The following is a 20370-nucleotide window of genomic DNA, read 5'->3' on the forward strand; positions in this document are numbered from 1 at the left end:
TGTGTGTGTGCATGTGTGCGTACGTGAGTGTGTGTGTGTGTGTGTGTGTGTGTATGTGGGTGGGTGCATGCGTGCGTGCATGTGTGCATACGTGAGTGTATGTGTGTGTGTTTGTGTGTGTGCGTGATGTAAAATACATCTTTTAACCCATCAGATCTCCCTCTTCAAATCAATAGCAAGCTGATGTAACCAACTCATCAGTCAAACAGTATTCATATTTCCACCAGTATGCATGGTACATACAGAGTGATAAGTTAAGCACAGGGTACACATTCATAACGCTGCCTCTCTGTGTCTCTTTAAGGATGTCGATCGTCAGCATCGTTGCCAGGGAGATCTTGGACTCCCGGGGAAACCCCACAGTGGAAGTGGACCTTCGCACAGAGAAAGGTGACTGCCTCAGAGCCTGTCTGAAAATAACAACAACTTAATGTTTACCAACCAAGGACGTTGTCTGCTCACATTCATCATGTCAGAAATTTGCCGAGAAGCGTTAAGAAAGCTTGGCAGCGCAACAGCATCTTCTGCTGTAATTTTAAATTGTTTGTGACATCAAACAACCTTCATTTGACCTCTGTCCAGATCAATCAATTCTCAGTGAAGGCAGGTTTGGAGGCTTCTTGTATAGGCATGTACGCTATAAACATGCTTTCATAACCCCACTGAGATAAAAAAAACAAAAAAACAATGCATATATGGTAACTTATAATTCTAAATAAATATATCTATCATTTATGAATTTGGCTACTGTAAATTCTAGTACTTTCTGACATTGTTGATAGGATTATTGAATAATATTGTATTTGAAAATATACAGAAAAAAACCCTCCATTACATAGCCAGTTGCTGGGAAAAATCAAAAGGTTGGATGTGTGTACTTATGAAACTGTCTTTCTGTCTTGTCTGTGTGTGTGTCTGTGTGTGTGTCTGTCTGTCTGTCTGTCTGTGTGTGTCTGTGTGTGTCTGTCTGTCTGTCTGTCTGTCTGTCTGTCTGTCTGTCTGTCTGTCTGTCTGTCTGTCTGCCTGTGTCTCTCTGTCTGTCTGTCTGTCTGTCTGTCTGTCTGTCTGTCTGTCTGTCTGTATGTCTGTCTGTGTCTCTCTCTGTCTGTCTGTCTGTCTGTCTGTCTGTCAGGTCTGTTCAGGGCTGCAGTGCCCAGCGGAGCTTCCACAGGGATCTACGAGGCTCTGGAGCTCAGAGATGGAGACATGAGTCGCTACAAGGGAAAAGGTACAAAGACAGATCCACTGCTTTTATATTTACACTCATCAAAAAGTTAAAGCTACACTACGAAACATTTAACCACAAGGGGGCGATAATACTCCAGAACATTGACATATAAATAAAATGTGTTTAACTGCAGAGTTTGTATAAATTTGTGGCAAGAAAGTGTAATTATATATATATAATTTATTTATTTTTACATATGCTACCCGTATAAAGAAGCAAAGTGGTGTATTTTCCAAAGTTAAACTATTGGTTTGAGGTTAACTTAATTACACTTTAAGCATTTAGAAAAGTCCTTTGAGCTATATATGAGTTTGTATAAATTAATTGTGGCTTCTGCACAACAAGGTTAAGATGAAATATGAACACATCTCAAATGGAACTATCCATCTTTCTACTAGCTCACTGCTTTTTTCTCTCTCTTGTCTAGTTCTATTGTTCATTCTAAAGTTACTGCAGGATGTTTAATGCCCTGTCATTCTAACTCTTTAATGTGTCTTCTCTTCTAGGTGTTCTGAAGGCAGTTGGACACATCAACGACACCCTGGGTCCCGCCCTCATAGCCTCTGTAAGTCAAACTATCATTCAGACAGTCTAAAAAACAATAACCATATTTAATTCACAATGTCGGCTAACCATTGTAAAGTCTCAGCAAATTCAACAAAACGGCATTGTACAGCGGGTGACACTAAGCCGAGATTTAGTATATCCATGTGTAGTGAGGATGACCTGATCATATCTGGAGTGGTAGAATGCAACAGTGCAGTTTGGGTCATTTCCAGCATCTTGTATATCAGAGAGACCGTTCGATCTTGTAACAGTAGTCTGTGTGTGTGTGTGTGTGTGTGTGTGTGTGTGTGTGTGTGTGTGTGTGTGTGTGTGTGTGTGTGTGTGTGTGTGTGTGTGTGTGTGTGTGTGTGTGTGTGTGTAGGGCATCAGTGTGGTTGAGCAGGAGCAGTTGGACAACACGATGATCGAGATGGACGGAACTGAAAACAAATGTGAGTCAAAACAGAGAGTTGTGTGTTGACTGAAACCACACAGTCCGTTTTTACCAACCAGCAGCTTAAAGGTGGAGTCAGCGATTCTAGAGAACGCTTGTTGTCAAAATCACTTTGTGTCAAAATCAGTGAATATTTTCTCATGATGCGCTACCTGTCCATACTGCGTGTGTGCTGAAAATGTCTGGTGTTAAAGGGGCAGTGTGTAATATGACATCATCAAGAAAGTTCTAGAAAGTTCTAGAATGCAACACTCCCTGGGTAACCCCAACCCTTTTGAATAATAACAGAAGCTACAGTGGCCTTCAAGGACAAGAACAATTCTAAATTCTAAACAATGCACCTGATGACATTCCAAAAACATGGATGCCTCCATAAGACTTGCCTGCTCAATTTACAAAATGCAATATTAATATTTGTAATTCTCCGATCAGGAGGATAATTCAGATTATTGGCAGAGGTGATTTTACACCAATGAGGACATATTTATGAATGAGGATATTGATTTTAGCTAATACATTACTTAAAATGTTACACAGTGTACCTTTAAAAAATGGGCATGTTTACACCTGCCTAGGCTCTGTAAATATGCCCATTCACAGAGCCTAGGCTGTGTATTGACACCAGATTTTGTTCAGCGCACACACACACACTACGGACAGGTAGCGGAGCGTGAAGTGATATTCATTGATTTTAACAAAAGGGATTTTGATCACAAGCATTCTCCAGAATCGCTGATGTCACTGGCATTTGGAAAAAAAAACGTTACATCACTAAAGGCACATTTGTCACAAAAGTGGCAACTAGAGAAATTAATACAGACGGGAACAAGACAAATAGATTGCTGTTCCAAACAGGTTCTGGCACGCTTTCAGGCGCTTAATAAATAAAAGCTCTGCTCATTTATTTAGTAACAATCAAGCCAACTAATCATTCCAGGCAGCAAGGTAAACAGCTCTCGACGGACAGACGTAAAGGGAGAAATTGATTTTCAACACATCACAGGGGAAAGCTGTCAGACTAATCAGGGGCTGAATGTGTTGTGAACATTTAATGTAATTTGTTTTTCTGGCCGTGTAGACAGAGCTTGAGCTCGCTAGATCTTGGACATTATTAGCACAGCAGTGCAAGTAAATCATTAAAAGGTTTTGTCAAAACTCACTCATTTTAAAAGTTGAATAAAATTAGAATTGTAATAAAAACTAAGAGAACATACAAAAAAATAACAATACAAGTTAAAAACATTGGTAAGACATTTGGAAGGAACACTTAAGGTAAAAACTGACATGAATATTATAATATTGATATTATTCTTATTTACAGCTCAGTTCGGGGCCAACGCCATCCTGGGCGTTTCCCTAGCGATCTGTAAGGCCGGTGCGGCAGAGAAAGAAGTCCCCCTGTACCGCCACATAGCCGACCTGGCCGGAAACACAGAGCTGGTGCTGCCAGTTCCCGTAAGACACACAGTCACTGACTGATCTAATTTTTTATTTTTTTTTAAGATATTTTTTGGGCATTTTCTATGCTTTATTGATAGTGTAGGGACAGAGTTGAAATGGGGCAGAGAGGGGGGTGACATGCAGAGAACGACCGCGGGCTGGAATCGAACCCGGGTCCGCTGCTGGCCTCTTTTTTTTAAACATTAGAATACCACCTTTGTTGCATCAACTGTGAGACTTACAAACATTTGACCAAAAACCAAAAATAACAGCAAACAATTTTCAAACCACATATTTAAGATGTATAATTGTCTTCTACTCTTCAGGCCTTTAATGTGATCAATGGAGGTTCCCATGCCGGTAACAAACTGGCCATGCAGGAGTTCATGGTGCTTCCTGTAGGAGCCGAGTCTTTCAAGTAAGAACAATGACATACATCATTTATTTAGCATTTTTCTTCAAATTTAATATCTAAGATCTATGTATCCATCTATCTATCTATCTATCTATCTATCTATCTATCTATCTATCTATCTATCTATCTATCTATCTATCTATCTATCTATCTATCTATCCATCCATCTATCTATCTATCTATCTATCTATCTATCTATCTATCTATCTATCTATCTATCTATCGCACTTTAACTCTCTCACAGTTGAGGAAAGGGTCTAAGGGTGTAAGGGTCTAAGGGCAGGGTGTCATATGTGGAATGTAAGGCCCACTGAGGCAAATGTCTATTTCTGATAATGGGCCATAGAAATAAAACTGATTTGATTTGAAGCTGGTTTGTTGTTGTGTGCTCTCAGGGAGGCGTTGCGGATAGGAGCGGAGCTGTACCACACTCTGAAGGGCGTCATCCAGGAGAAGTACGGACAGGACGCCATCAACGTAGGGGACGAGGGAGGGTTCGCTCCCAACATCCTGGAGAATAGCGAGGGTAAGGAACCTATCTATCTATCTATCTATCTATCTATCTATCTATCTATCTATCTATCTATCTATCTATCTATCTATCTATCTATCTATCTATCTATCTATCTATCTATCTATTTTACCAAAATAAAACTAATGAAATACAAGCAGTAGTGCAAAGAAAAAAAATATATAAGATAAAATAAAAAAATAAAAAAAATAAAATCTCTCTCTCTCTCTGTCCTCAGCCCTGGAGCTGCTACAGACAGCCATAGAGAAAGCCGGTTTCACAGAGAAGGTTGTTGTTGGGATGGACGTAGCTGCCTCAGAGTTTTACCGTGAAGGGAAATACGACCTGGACTTCAAATCCCCACCGGACGCAGAGAGACACATCACCGGAGAGGAGCTGGCTGAAATCTACCAGGGCTTCGTCAACAACTACCCAGGTAGCCTACACTATACTGTAGGGGGAAAACTAGTGCTGTTTACTACAAGTGAAATTAAATGTGCTTCGAGGAACTATCAGTTTGTGTTTATTCTTGCACCCTGTTTGGACAAAAGCCGTAGTGTTTTTACTACGCCAGCTGTTGTTCCTGGGTGAGCGTACCATGACAAAGGCATAAAGAAAAACTATATAAAAATAGCATTCTTTGCACTGATGGTCTCGTTTGCTGTTACACGTCATTCATGATCATCAGAGCAAAAAATGAGACTGTTTCAGAAATATTCCAAAGTTCCTCGTAGCACCTTTAAAAGTAGAAATTTAAATCCATGGTATAGAGCGTAACTTCTGCTCCTAACTTCTGAATTCTGGGGCATCACCAGTTAGTGAAGCTCATAGGCTCCACTTTGTGTCAACTCGTTTGAGGATGGCTTGAATGTTACCGACATCTTTAATAAAAAGTTACGCACTATATTTTTAAATAAGTAAAAAAAAAAATGAAAAACTGCATTACCTGGTTTTATATATGTTGCTTTTATTTTTAATATTCAGCCAATGAGTAAAACACAATAACTAAATCTTAACTTTTTCCCCCCGTCTCCTGCGTTCTCCCCTTAGTGGTTTCCATTGAGGACCCGTTTGACCAGGATGACTGGGAGGCCTGGTCCCGCCTGACGGCCCAGGTTGGGATCCAGGTTGTGGGGGACGACCTCACCGTCACCAACCCAAAGCGGATAGAGAAGGCGGCAGAGGAGCGCGCCTGCAACTGCCTGCTGCTCAAAGTCAACCAGATCGGCTCCGTCACAGAGGCCATCCAGGCGTACGTCTGATCTCTTTACATGTCAAACAAAGGTTTTAAAGTGGCTACGAGGAAGTTTAGGTTTGTGGTAGTTATGGCAACACTACCACTTCTGTGGACAGAAGTGGTAGTGTTGTGACTGCTGTTCCTGGGTGAGCGTACCTAGAAGACATTAGTATAATTATATAAAATAAGTATGCATGCCAGGCCAGTAATTGGCGGTGAAACTTTGTAGGAGATAGCCCACAGATAGATAGATTGTGTAAACGAAAAGGCCAGAACGTAAAAACACTTTTGCGTACGATGTTTAAAACATTGCCTTATAAATGTCCACACAGCGAGGCTCAGCTGCCAAACTAACGGTCACTCACAGAGAAACACACACACACACACACACAGAAACACACACACACACACACACACACACACACACACACACACACACACACACACACGTCAGTCACATCGCTCGTTACCCGTCAGCTGTGTTGACCTTGTGCCAGAGACGAAGAGCGTCAAGCTGATTTACAGGCGATAAATGAAGGACATGAAGTCTTTAGAATGAAGATCAAACTGTCAACCAAACGTTTTGAAGCATCTGATAGTCACATACGTATATGGCATATTTGTTGATATCTTTGTGGAGGGAGTATGTGTGTGTGTGTGTGTGCGTGTGCGTGTGCGTGTGTGTGTGTGTGTGTGTGTGTGTGCGTGTGCGTGCGCGCGTGTCTGTACTTGTAAAGGCATCTTTGTGAGGACTGAAGCTTTTAACCACCGCTGTGAGGAAATTTTTGGAAAGTGAGGACATTTTGTCTGGTCTTCACTTCTTCAAAGGCCTGTTTGAGGGTCAGGATTTGGTTCAGGTTACAATTTGTTTTAGGTTAGGGTCAGTGTAAGGGTTGGGGTTAGGCATTAGTGATTTAGTTGTGATGGTCAAGGTTAGGGGCTAGGTTATAACTTTATACTGTATGTCATTGAGTGTCCTCACATAGATAGAAGTACAAGGATGCGCGTGTGCGTGCGTGCGTGTGTGCGTGTGTGTGTGTGTGTGTTATGAAGCCATCAATCACCACAGTGTCGCTGGTTCAGAGCGGCTGAAGGGAGAGGCGCGAAGCAGGAAATGATAGAAACGGAGCGGATGACAGTAAAGATGATGTATCGCTCCCGTCACATGTGTCGTCTATCTCATATATTCTGATATATTAAATCGAACGACAGCTTGTTAAATCTTTGTAATCCTCAAATTTGACCCCAGGCATCAACACTGTCTTGGGTTTAATGCTGCTGGAAGGTTAACGTGCCAGATGAGCATATAAATCACTATCTGATTCATTAACTAGAACAGGGTTGACCTTTAGGAGTCAAAAACGGGCTCTCACTCAATCTGCAGACTCACCACTCAACGTGATCTGTTCTGGTGTTAGAAATAGGTTCTGGAAGAGGGACGCGACCTTAGACAAAAATAATATTTATGCAGGACATCTATTCGACACCGCAGATTTTATCAGTAGCAATAATGTATTTACCTTCCTTTGGAGCAAACAAACAGATCTTGTGACTTGTGGTTTTATTCTGCGGTGTAGAATGCATGGGACAGAAGGCCTTAGTGTTACTGTGTAGCTCTGTTAAAATGAGCAATGAATTGTATTGCAATGCATTCACTTGCAAGTCATTTCTAATGTGATATACGTTTGTAGTATTTGGTTTGTCGTTTGGTTGACTTAGTTCTGATGATTACATTAAAGCCTCTGGAAACCTGGTCAAGTACAAATATAATATCAATATATGATATACAAGTTGGGTGTCTCAATAAGCTTTATACAAATATGAATGTTCATAAATATTTTAAAACCTACTTGCTGTTTTACTTGCTAGAATCTCAGCCATTGTTTTAATATAATGTTCGGGCAGAGAACTGCTGTGATTGGTTCAAAGAACTTAACGTGTCATAAGAACCACAGCATAGGCGCCTTATCTAAACCAAATGTCTGTAAACATTATCAAACTTAAATGACAACATCTTTCGTTATGTCTCCGTCTCTCAGCTGTAAACTGGCTCAGGCCAACGGTTGGGGCGTGATGGTCAGCCACCGCTCAGGAGAGACAGAGGACACCTTCATCGCCGACCTGGTGGTGGGACTGTGCACTGGACAGGTACACACACACACACACACACACACACACACACACACACACACACCTGTACATGCACACACACACACACACACACACACACACGGACACACACCTGTACATGCACGCGCACACACACACACACACACACCTGTACATGCACACGCACGCACATACACACAAACATGCACACACGCACGCACACACACACACACACACTTCAATTTAATCGTCACATTCCAGTATTCACTGCTATATTCTCTGGACAAAGTTTTGTTCTTGGTCATCATGTTTTGGCTTGTCTCTGTGTTGCAGATTAAGACTGGCGCCCCCTGCAGATCTGAGAGACTCGCCAAGTACAACCAGCTCATGAGGTCAGTGTCTAAGTGTCAATAAGGGGAGGGGGGGGCATTAAAGGTGGAGTCAGTGATTCTGCAGAATGCTTGTTGTCACTGTAGCTAGCAACAGTCTTGTTATAGAGCATAGGCTGTGTATTGACACTGGATTTTACTTTCAGCTCACACACAGTACGGACAGGTAGCGGGATCGTGAGGAGATATTCACTGATTTAGACAAGAAGCATTTTCCATAATCGCTGACTCCACAACTCGACCACGTGGGCTCTGAACATTTTGAACGTCAATAATTGTATTTCCTGCATTATGAGCTCACATTTTAAATTGTATTTCAACTTTCAACACTCCGACTTTTCTCTCAAAGTGCATTTTGAAAAAATAAACTTCCTCTTCTATGCTCTTTCTCTCCAATGGCCTAATACTGTCCTGTACTATATGTGGCAGTAACCATCCAACATGGCTCCCTAACGTGCCTACTCTGTCTTAGCGTAGAGCATCAGAGAAAGCTAATCGACGTGACAGTCGACAGCAGCGTCAGTGTCACCCCATGTGTCCAAGCCAGTCAGCACTAGGAACAGGGGAGTGTGTGTGTGTGTGTGTGTGTGTGTGTGTGTGTGTGGGACGGGCCCAGTCCTAATCTCATGGGACTGCTGAGGATATGCAGGAGAGGTGGAGGGTGGAGAGACTTAAAGGCATTAGCCAGCGCTAAACGCTAATCAGAGAAGTGAAGCACACACACACACGTGGACACACACACACCACATATACATTATACTGTCACTGTACAAGTCGTGAAACAAGGAAAGCTACGTAAGACTATTCTAATGATTGAGCATTACCATAAAGTACATCTCAGGGACAAGAGAGGCTGACATATGATTTGATATTGTGACTTGCTTGCCATCATTTTCTCTCAAAAAACATAATGATTCTCTCTTGCCGAGGATATTATACATGGCCGTATTCTGTTAGTACTTTTAAACCCTGTCGCACGGAAATTAATATTCTATCGACCAATCAACGTACTGCAGTATGTAGCTCTAACCTCTTGGGACCTTTTGGGACCACTTGGTACCCCAACCAAAGGGTGACAAAAATACGTAGGGTATGTTACCGTTGTTTTGGTCACCCTTCCTAACGTTTGACAGTGGAAACGTGAATAATTGCATGCGGTACCGTACCGATCCGAACTGAAGCACACAGTGAGAATGAGGCCAAAGGGACATTACAGTGCTGGGGATTAATCAATCTTTGTCATTGCAGAACATTTTTATTATTATTTTTTTTTTTTTACCTTTAAATATTTTTTTCCTCATTTCTTCCGTGTAGGATTGAGGAGGAGCTCGGGGACCAGGCTCGCTTTGCAGGCCATAACTTCAGGAACCCCAGCGCCCTGTGAAGAAGACACACACACACACACACACACACACACACACACACACACACACACACACACACACTGACAGAAAAACATGGAGCAAGCCATGTACCATGTAAGAACACACATTTATCATGTAAAAAAAAAAACACAAAAGACCCAAGCAAAAAAATTAAAATAATTAAATAAATAACTTATGCACTGGACTTATAGGTAGGGAGATAATGCTGTATGCACGCAACACACACACACACACACACACACACACACACACACACACACACACACACACACACACACACACACACACACACACACACACACACACACACACACACACACACACACACACACACACACACACACACACACACACACACACACACACACACACACACATAGAAAAAAAAGATGCAACACATGCTCACATTATGCATAAAATATGAAATTTATAAGCCAGACATGCACTGTTACAGTAGTCTTAAAGGAATAGTTAATGTACAGCCAGAAGTCAGACAGACCTGCAGAAATAAAGATTATTGTTGTAAAAAAGATAAGATAAGATAAATACGTAGAGATATAATAGACACATATGTAGACTGAAGCACGCAAATGAAAGAGATGAAAAAAATATCAGAAAACTTTAAACACCAAAAGAGGACGATACATTCGCAGAAAGATACACCTAAAAAAAAAAAAAAAAAACGTTTCAGGGATAGAGTGGGAAAAGAAACACACACACACAAATACCTGAACACTCACACACTCACCTGGACACTGAAGTACCTGCACTCAACCCACTTCTGTCCTCCAATGTCCCCTATTTTTGTCTCACTTTTCCTTCTTTTTTTCCGTGTCTATTTATTATGTTCCAAGTCCACTTTTTCTTCTGATGTGATTCTGATTGTTTGTCCGTTATGCTTGAAGTCCCGAATTTGTCCTAAAGAAAATAAAAACAAACAAGGGAAATGCCCCAGATCCCTTCGTTCCTTTGGTTCCCCCCCCCCCCTGAATGTCATTAGAATAGCTCTGTGTTATAAAAGAAAATATAGAATAAAAAATAAAAAACACTGAATGCTTGTCATTGAAAATAATGTGAAAATATGTGAAATAAAAAAAAGATGTTAATTTACAATTTCAATCACATTTGAAAGGCGTTTGTCTTTTGTGTGTCTTTGTGTTTCTTCTTTAGTTCAGTTTTTGTTATTTTTTCAAACTAATATACGTCATGAATATAAGGAATACGTTGAGAAAAATATTAAAAATGAAATCATGAGAATTAAAATCATAATTGTACGAGGATAAAGTAAATATATTATGAGAATCAAGCCGTAAATAAAATTCTCACAGAAAAAAAAATGTAATCGCAGTAAATTGATGGAATTTCTTAAAATGTTTTGAATCGCTATTGTAAGAAGTTAAAATCACAACATGTTAAGCCTGAAAGAGAGGAATATCTGTAAACTGCAACAAAATCTGTCAGACGAATGTAGTTGATAATACAGTACAATACTTACCTCTATATAATGGAGTAGAAGTATCAAGTTGCATTAACGGAAATACTCAAGTTGGACTGACTTTTTGTTGATTCTACAGGGCCCCCTTTGTACAACAGCAGCTATGGTGGTGCGTTTGTTTAGGAAGCGAGTGAAAGAGACGGCAGGATGCATAGCCATGAGGTCATTTATGTGACTGTCAGATGAGTTATGATAATGGTGAGGCAAAACACAAACTTAGATTCAGTACTGTTCATTAGCACGGGCTTTTCCAGTCTGCCTGCTGTAAATCGTTTGGTCTGAGTTGGCGGGGATAAAAATAGCGTTCTGTTAACTGATGGTCTCGTTTGCTATTACAGGTCATTTGTGATCATCAGAGAAAACATGAGACTGTTTCATAAACATTTAAAATTTCCTCGTAGCTACTTTAAAGTACAAATACCTTGAATGACGCGAAGACAAGGGATAAAACCAGCTGATTAAAATGAAACGTGCCAATAAACGCTGACGGAAACCTTTCAGTATTTATTTATTCAGTTCTTCCATTGGTCACACCCTCCTCCTCCAGTGTTAAACACACAGCAGCAAAGTGCAGTGCAAACTACATAAAGCTTCAGTGAACTTTAAGTGACATCTTCACAGTACAAGTTTCCGAAAAGCTAAGGGCCGTCATAAAGATATAGTTCATATATAATTTGTAGATATATACGTACATTCTGTCCGGAGTGTTTATTGTCAAGTGCCCTAAAGTAAGTCTGTTACCATGGTGAGATAGAGAGTCTATCATTAATACAACATTACAACACTGTTAATAATCTGTCTGAAAACACACAACAAACTGGGCTGACTGATCCTGTGCTGGAAATAATATCTGCCTTGGAGGACGCAAATTCTTTTCTTTGTTTAATTCACCCACACACATCAGCACAGTCAAAGAAACACAGGAAATTCATATGACTCATTCAGTAGCATATTCTCAGCTAAGTGATACACTCTGTGGACCAGTCAGCCCAGTTTAGAGACACGCATTGTGACGGTCTAAATAGCGTGGTGTTTTCGTGTGCATTGGTTCCTATGGAGACCTGTCTGTTATGCTTGTGCGTTGATGATGTCGACAAATTCCGGTTTGAGTGAAGCTCCGCCCACCAGGAAGCCGTCTACATCTCCCTGGGACGCCAGCTCTCTGCAGTTAGCTCCAGTCACTGAACCTACAGACAGAGAGAGAGAGAGAGGGGGATGGGGTTATGTGGTAAAATAAGCCTGAATTTGAACAAAACATGCAAATCAAATCAAAATCAAAATCAGTTTTATTTGTATAGCCCAATATCACAAATAGACATTTGCCTCAGTGGGCTTTACATTCCATACACCCTGCCCTTAGACCCTTAGCTCGGCTGAGAAAAAACTTTGTGTAAGAAACGAGTGAATTGAAAGGTGGAGTCAGTGATTCTGTGAATATCTCCTTATGATCTGCTACCTGTTCGTACTGTGTCTGCGAAGACAAAGACATCCAGTGTTAATACACAGCCTAGGCTCTGTAAACGGGCATGTTGCTAGCTACGGTGGGGCAGCCTTGTTTACATATACTTTGTTTACATACCAGTTTACAGAGCCTAGGCTGGGTATTAACATTAGATTTGTTTTGCACACACACACAGTACGTACAGGTAGCGGATCGTGAGGAGATATTCACTGATTTAAAAAGAACGGTGAAACTGCAGCGAAAGCAACAGATCTGCACTGACCTCCGTAGATGATGCGCACAGAGTCGGCCACGTCGTCTGAGATGTTGGCTCTGATCCACGCCCTCAGCTTCTCATGGACCTCCTGAGCCTGCACACACGCACACGCACACACACACAGAGAGCAAACACACACCCAAACACATACACACACGCGTTAAATTCCCTGCTCTGTCCACTCACACAGGTTCAGGTTAAAAATTCCCCTGAGGATTTGATAAATGATTTTAGGATGACATAAAGCATCCTAAAATCATTTTTCACACACACACAACTTTCATCTCCATTTTGTCAAAAAACTCTCTCTTATTGTTATAAAGACTATGCATACAATTTGCATTTGTGCTTCTTTCAGCTACAACCAGGTGAATTATGTGTCAAATTCAATAGTGTTGATGCTGATTGGAGTGAAGTGAGGAAATAGTTAAGGTTACCTGTTCAGGTGAGGCTGTCTTGCCTGTGCCGATGGCCCACACAGGTTCATATGCCAGCACCACTTTGCCCCAGTCCTTCACGTTCTCTGGAACAAAGAAAACCCCATAAAATGTATAAAACCAAAAAAGGAATTCCTGATTTTTAACACAATGAGAGAGGAATGTTTGCACCGAGCAGCTGAACACAATGAGGTCTATATACAGTAAGTGGACAGGGATATGACCTTACATTTATATCACTGCAGTTTACATGTTTTGGATGGTGTCGTATTATATCACGGTATGAAAAACTGCACAGAATGTCCACGTGTACAAAATTATTTATTTCTCAGCCTCTGTAGCAGATGGAAACATGAATCATGAGAAAGCTTAAATCATTGGCGTCAATGTGAAATCACTACCTTTGCCCTAAAGTATATTAAAAAAATGTAAAGATCAAAAAGCAAAGAAATTATGAAAAATTACTGTTAAGCTGTATATTCACAAATCATACCCTAGTTTGTTTTAACAAACAACTAAAAAGAAAAAGAAAATTAAAACTCATGTGACATGTCGTGTTGCATTTTGTCGGCCATGTGTTTTAAAACGATGTCATCATCCAAACAGCACAGACGTTGCATCCAGTCTAAACGGGTTAACACAGGAACACCACGACTGTGTCTCAAGAAATATCCCTAACAGCAGAGACCACTGACCTATTTACATTTTAAATCAGTCTGCAGTGCGCCCTACTGTGATACAGGAGTAGAAAACTGGCCAAAGCATCCAGAGATCATCAATATAACCTGAAATAGCTAACTGCAGAATGGTACTTGTTCTTCTCAGACTAAAAAGGGAAAAATATGAAGAGGTATGTATTTTGATATGTTGAGTCTTCATAGGTGTAAAAATAGAATCAGTGAATTCTCTTCATAATGTAAAATCAGCAGAAAGATGGTAAGAGTACACCGGAGGACCAAACCAGCCATACTGTATATATATGTATATGTATATATATATATATATATAGGGGAAGGTGGGGTGATTTGTGCATTTTGGAAGTTGCAAAACCCCTTGTTTCTAGAAAACCGTGGAAGAAATTGGAAATGTGACCACATATTTAAGAAGAGCCATCCATTTGACTCATCCTGTAAAGAAGGGAGACACAAGGAATAAGATATAAGCACATTTAAGCTCAAAAAACTGTGTTTTGCCTTTCAAAGTAAAATTTCCATGATCAAGGTTTTTTGATTATTGTGTCTGAACAATTATAGACACGTTTGAAAACATTTGACACATGTTTTAGTGCTTTGGTATGCTACACTTTGAGTCTATATAGTTAGCACAATGTCAACCCTAAATTGCTGCATCATGCCTATTATCCAAAATTCTGGGGATGGGGTGATTTGTGCGCAAGGGCCTGGGTGAGTTATAAGTAAGTAAGTAAGTAAAATGTATTTATAAAAGCACATTTAGGTAAACAATGAAGGTAAAATAACAATAACCAAAATAAAAGACGTAAAGCCCATACATCCACATAAACACAGATAGTAGTGCAGAGGTAAGTAAGTAGTGCAGAGGTTAATGGGGAGGAAACACCAGGGTGTACATATGGGTTTTGAGCCTTGATTTAAAGGCAGTAATGTAGGGGGAATCACATTTGTCAGGTGGCAGTTGGTTCCACAAGCACGGAGCAACTAGTGCAAAGTACATTTCTGAGAGTTGTGCCAGTGGCATGGCTGTATACGCTGGTCACCAAAAGAAAGTGATTGTCTACAGTAGCTCAGAAGAGAGTGACATCTCAATTCCACTTAACGACACCACTGATGAGAGTTCAGATGGCCAGAAAGATGATGATGGTGACTTTGTCATTGTGACACAATGACAAAGTCACCATCATCAAGACAAGACAACTTTTTTTCCGAAAGCTATATTTCTTAAACAGTTTATTCCAGATCCAAAGTTTTTATTGCCAGGGATGCACAACATCCTGAAATATATGTACATATTTGAGTTGGAGACTTAACTGTCAAGGCCTCACTTTAAAATCACTTTGAGTAAAAAGTTGCACAAATCACCCCACCTTCCCCTATATACATATATACATATATACATATATACATATATACATATATACACATACACATACATACATACATACATACATACATACATACATACATACATACATACATACATACATACATACATACATACATACATACATACATACATACATACATACATACATACATACATACATACATACATACATACATACATATATATATATATATATATATATATATATATATATATATATATATATATATAATAGCATACTGGAACATACATTTAAAAATGTTAATAAGAGAAAGACAAAATAAATCTAAAGAAAAAAATTATTCAGGGAAAATGTTATTAAATTATCAAAATATTTAAGTTTAAATTTAATGTCTTTTGTTTACCTGCAATAACCTGCGTCTGTGCATAGACCACTTCCTCCGTGGTGCCGGCCTCCCGCTCCTCCAGCTTCTCCCCGATACAGGCGATCACTCCCAGGTCACTCTCCAGGGCGTGGGCCACCTGGGAACCAACAACACAACAACAACACAACAACACACACACATATCAGTAGGGCTGTGGATCTATGGGAATGATTGGCACCACCACCTTACATATTTCCGCTCAATTATCATTTCCCTTCAGTAGTCAGTCTGGGCCTGCGGTATATTCTTAGGTTCTCTCCAGCCAGATTTTTGCCGGTCCAATCAGTGAACAGAGGGAGTTCCTTAGAAGCCATTGCATAACATAACGTCACGACCAAACATTATGCGATTGGTTGGCAGATCCAGAGTGGCACTGGGCAGATCCAATAGTAACTTTAACAGACACCTGCCTTCAAGTGAGTTAACGTTTGTCAATTGAGCGATTCCAGAACTTCTGTACAAATGAAAAGACGTACGATGATCTGGTAGGACCAGGCTATGGGAATCCCACAATTCCATAAGATTTGAGTCCGATTCTTGGTGTCACGATTCGATTCAAAATCCATTTTCTGGATTCAGTTCTAAGGAGGACTTTAGGGTCCACTCCAGTCCACTGTGTTCTATGAGGCGTTGTGGCAAATCATTAGCCTGGCTCCGCCCGCCTACCTACTTCCGCTCAATTTTCATTTCACTTCAGTGAAGTACGATGGTCTGGTAGCACCAGGCAAAGCTCTATCTTCATTTTATGTCTATTTTAATGTGAAGCCTGTAATGCATGGGATTTTAAGTCAACATTTGACAGTGGAATACTTATAGAACTTAAAAACGTCTTTTTTTTTAAATATCTATTTTTGCAATTTATGAATCAATTCAAAATCTCAGAATAGGAATTGCGAAATGTACGTTAAATCGATTTTTATCACCAGCCCTACAACTCAACTGCTGTGTGAGCGACATGTCGACACAACCGACCGAGAGAAGAAAACGCTGCTGGATTTATAGTGGAAGCTTTTAAATGTGGGGGAGGCAGGTGGAAGTAAAACAAGCCGCCAGAGGAGACAGAAGATATAAATCTGCTTTAGTGGTTAGTGCTTTTAAAACTGCTGCTGTGGAGCTTTGGCCAAGAAATCCAGCAGAACCTCAAATCAGGTTTAGTTTCATCAATACGCCACTAGAAAAGGGTTGTTTTTTTAGGGTAAATAATGTAGCTAAGTTTGCAGGAAATCCTGGATTGCATTTTTAGAGTCAAATGTTTTGTTGTTGGCAAAAACAATGAATATTTCCTCACAATTCGATAGCAACAGATTCATTTTCAGCACACAAGTACTTTGACACACACACACACACAAACACACCTTACCTTTTGGCCAATCAGCTCGTCACTTTCCCCAAAGACATGGCGCCGCTCAGAATGTCCCAGGAGCACCCACTCGACCCCGCAGTCCTTTATCATGGCCGGGCTGGACCAAAAGAAATGTTTTGGTAAATTATCATTACATTTTTTTTAGCCTTTATTTATACAGGTAATCTATTTTTTTATACTATTGTAATGTGTGAATAAAGACATGTTATGGAAGCAAAATACACAAATATCTCAAAATCGTCCACTGCTTGAGAAAACTGTCTTTTTGTTGTCATGTCCTGCCTTGACATGCATTTCCATTCAAATCCCTACAATGTATTTATCTTCAAGTCTCTTCAATGAGACAAAAGTTACCTTAACTTGCCTCTGCGACTGTCTATCTGCTAAATAATGAATGCTAGTGCTGAGCGAGTGGGTGAGCTACCTGATCTCCCCTGTGAACGCTCCCTTGGACACTTTGTAGCAGTTCTGAGCAGCGACACCGATCTTTGGGTCCAGACTCGACCGAGCTAAGTCCAGATAGATGGAGGGAGCAGAACACACCACCTCTGAAAACAAAATATATTATAGTTCAACTTGACTTTAATGTTATATCGTTCTACGTCTATTTGCACTATTACTATTTTAAAAATATATTTTCTTTAAAAAAAAGCTTGTTGTATATTTGCATTGTCTTTGTGTGTGTATTGTATATTTATTTATTTGACATCATTGTAAATGAGTCACCCTCAATTGATCTTTCCAGGATAAAGAAATTAAAAATTAAAGAAATACACATCACAGTATACATTTGTTTTAGACTATTAGTTGCTTTTACGTAGCCTACAAATAAACGGTAAATAAAGAAAATAAAAAAACAACAACATTGCCTATTCATACATTTTAAAGTAGCAGAAGACAGGAACGTCAGAGGCCTTTATGAAACTCATCACATGACTCCCAATGTCACGGTGTCATCAGCATCCTCCCTGTATATCTCTGTGTGTTTCCACGTCACACTTTATATGCCTGTGGGCTACTTTATTAGTTACTTTATTTTCCTTTGAATCAGACAGTAGCCTAGCCCAACAACCGAACACTGACGCTTTTAATCTGCGCGTTGTAAACCTCAGGCAAACCATATTTAAATCACTAAGTAGCCTACCGGTCTGGTCGTGAAGGCTGGCGGTGTTTAGTGTCGTAATCAGCTCCTCTAGACTTTCCTTGTTCCCGTTCATTTTCCAGTTTCCTCCAACGAAGAACCTGCGGCTCGCCATGGTTACTGTGGCCGACTTTAGGTGGCAGAGACCCGGGTAGGAGGAGAGATAGAGGTGGCTGCGGGTGATTGTGGTGGTATTAGGATCAGCTGATTAGAGATGACTGCAGCCGGTGTGTAAGCTGCTTCAGGTGCTGTCGGAAATGTCAGCACCCACAAACATCCCTTCTTTTCTTTCTTCCATTTCTTTATAATGGTAACTCGATGGAGCATTACCGCCACCTACTGTCGTTGTTACATTTTACTTCTTGTGATGAGTGCAGTGTTTTGTAGATAGGTGAAAATGTGTCTTACATTTTAATATCCAAGTCTTTAATTCCTTCACGTTCCTCCAAGCCATCACACACATCCCTTTGTTAAATCCTAATATGGTGTCTTCTACTAGGTGTAAGTCTCCTAACTATTAACCCAGTTTGTTTTATCAACTGAAAAAATACTCCACTGCTTGGCCCACTTGGCAAATTCTTTAAAGTATTAATATTAATATCCTGTACTCCATTCTGTCTCAGCTCATCATTCATGTGTTGTCTCTTCTTGACTGAATTGTGTACACTCCATTATTGCATGCACTATTGTTTCCTCTGTATGACAGTGTTCACATAATCCGGTTGGATGTTTTAATATTATGCTGAGTGTGCTATTTTCCTTTTCTTTTTCTTCTTCTTTTGTGGGTTGCAACCATTCCTGTTACTGGTGCATACAGCCACCAACTGTACTGGAGCATGCAATAAAAACCAATCCAAATTACTTTAGGTTTAATTATAACAACCTATTTAATCACAATTTAAAACATTAATAAAAAAAAACTATTCACCTAACCCTATTCAATAATTTGGCAGTAATATTTATGTACACAGTGTGTTCTGTGTGCTTCTGCTGATGTGTGCTGACTGACTTTACTATTGAACTTTCGTCCAGACTAATTTGTCCTACAAAGCTCAAGAGCTGCAATGACATCACATCGGCACATTTATACACGTTCATGTAGAAAACCATGAGTGTAACTCTGTCATATAGTATTCAACATGTTCAGAACCAAATCATGATCCAAAGTTCCAAACACACAACAATATATTGTAATGGTGGATTTCTTCTCTTACTGCACTCATGAACTAGCCTGGCACCGCCCGCCTACTTACTTCCGCTCAATTTTCATTTCACTTCAGTAGCCATGAAGTGAAGTAGGATGGTCTGGTTGGACCAGGCTACTCATGAACTATTAGCAATAGAAAATAGTAATAAATAATAAAAAGTAAGTAAGTCCATTCGAATGATCGAATACACTTTACGCCGGACACCACCCAGAGTAAACATTTAAATAAATTGTCTTTAGAGATTTTTTTATTAATTTATTTTTACTTATGGATAACTAGATATATAGATAGAAATACCTGCTTCTCCTTTGTCTTAGCATCCTTGGAAAGTTGTGTCCATCTGAACAGGTTAAGATCCTCACTAGCCAGTAATATAAACAGCAAACACACAAACACACTGACTCTGACATGGTGTCAATGCAGAATTCTATGTTTATTAGAAAGATTTTCAAGAAACATTTTTTGTCTTTTTACAGAGGAACTGCACACATGTGTAAAAGTCCTACAAAATGCAGCTGAACCGGAGGGAGTAGAATACAGTGTACAGGTCTTTACAGAGAGTCTCCCAGCCAGGCTCCACCCTTCAAATCCTTTTGTTCGATCCCGTATATCATCGGAGGGGAAACGGCAGTAGCCATCTTGGATAAAAGTCTGCTTGTTGTTAGTTTGGGACCCAAGATAGCAGCGTTACCACACACGCGCACGCACACACACACAAACACACACACACACACTCCATATACCGTACTATGGATATGTGCGACCCCAAAAAAAAAAGAAAAAAGAAAAAAAAACACTGTACAATAACTCTCCATCCTAAAGCATT

The 20370-nt window shown here is 40.0% G+C and overlaps 2 protein-coding genes across 2 annotated transcripts; one reads left to right on the plus strand and one right to left on the minus strand.

Moving 5' to 3' along the window:
- Window positions 1-305: 305 nt before the first annotated feature.
- Window positions 306-9713, plus strand: eno2 (enolase 2; the record flags this gene model as incomplete). Its single annotated transcript, XM_080045012.1, has 12 exons — window positions 306-390; window positions 1133-1228; window positions 1735-1793; window positions 2157-2226; window positions 3550-3683; window positions 3995-4086; window positions 4479-4609; window positions 4833-5030; window positions 5645-5846; window positions 7871-7979; window positions 8274-8332; window positions 9644-9713. 12 exons carry the CDS (start codon window positions 306-308, stop codon window positions 9711-9713), a joined length of 1305 nt encoding a protein of 434 aa, XP_079901138.1.
- A 2088-nt stretch (window positions 9714-11801) lies between these two features.
- On the minus strand, window positions 11802-18552 carry tpi1a (triosephosphate isomerase 1a). The gene is made up of 7 exons (XM_080045040.1): window positions 18340-18552; window positions 17620-17743; window positions 17193-17292; window positions 15812-15929; window positions 13365-13450; window positions 12934-13021; window positions 11802-12396 (listed from the first exon to the last, which is right to left on the minus strand). The coding sequence occupies exons 1-7, from the start codon at window positions 18449-18451 to the stop codon at window positions 12278-12280; spliced, it is 747 nt and encodes a 248-aa protein (XP_079901166.1). The 5' UTR covers window positions 18452-18552; the 3' UTR covers window positions 11802-12277.
- Window positions 18553-20370: the final 1818 nt, after the last annotated feature.

This window comes from Ammodytes marinus, assembly GCF_949987685.1.
Source record: "Ammodytes marinus genome assembly, chromosome: 17".
NCBI classification, from domain to species: domain Eukaryota; kingdom Metazoa; phylum Chordata; class Actinopteri; order Uranoscopiformes; family Ammodytidae; genus Ammodytes; species Ammodytes marinus.

Coding starts and splice junctions, on each gene's coding strand:
- tpi1a (XM_080045040.1), bottom strand. CDS start 18,451: ATGGCGAGCCGCAGGTTCTTCGTTGGAGGAAACTGGAAAATGAACGGG. Junction 15,930..17,192: donor ACGAGCTGATTGGCCAAAAG/GTAAGGTGTGTT, acceptor GTTGGTTCCCAG/GTGGCCCACGCCCTGGAGAG. Junction 13,451..15,811: donor ACAGACGCAGGTTATTGCAG/GTAAACAAAAGA, acceptor TCTTTGTTCCAG/AGAACGTGAAGGACTGGGGC.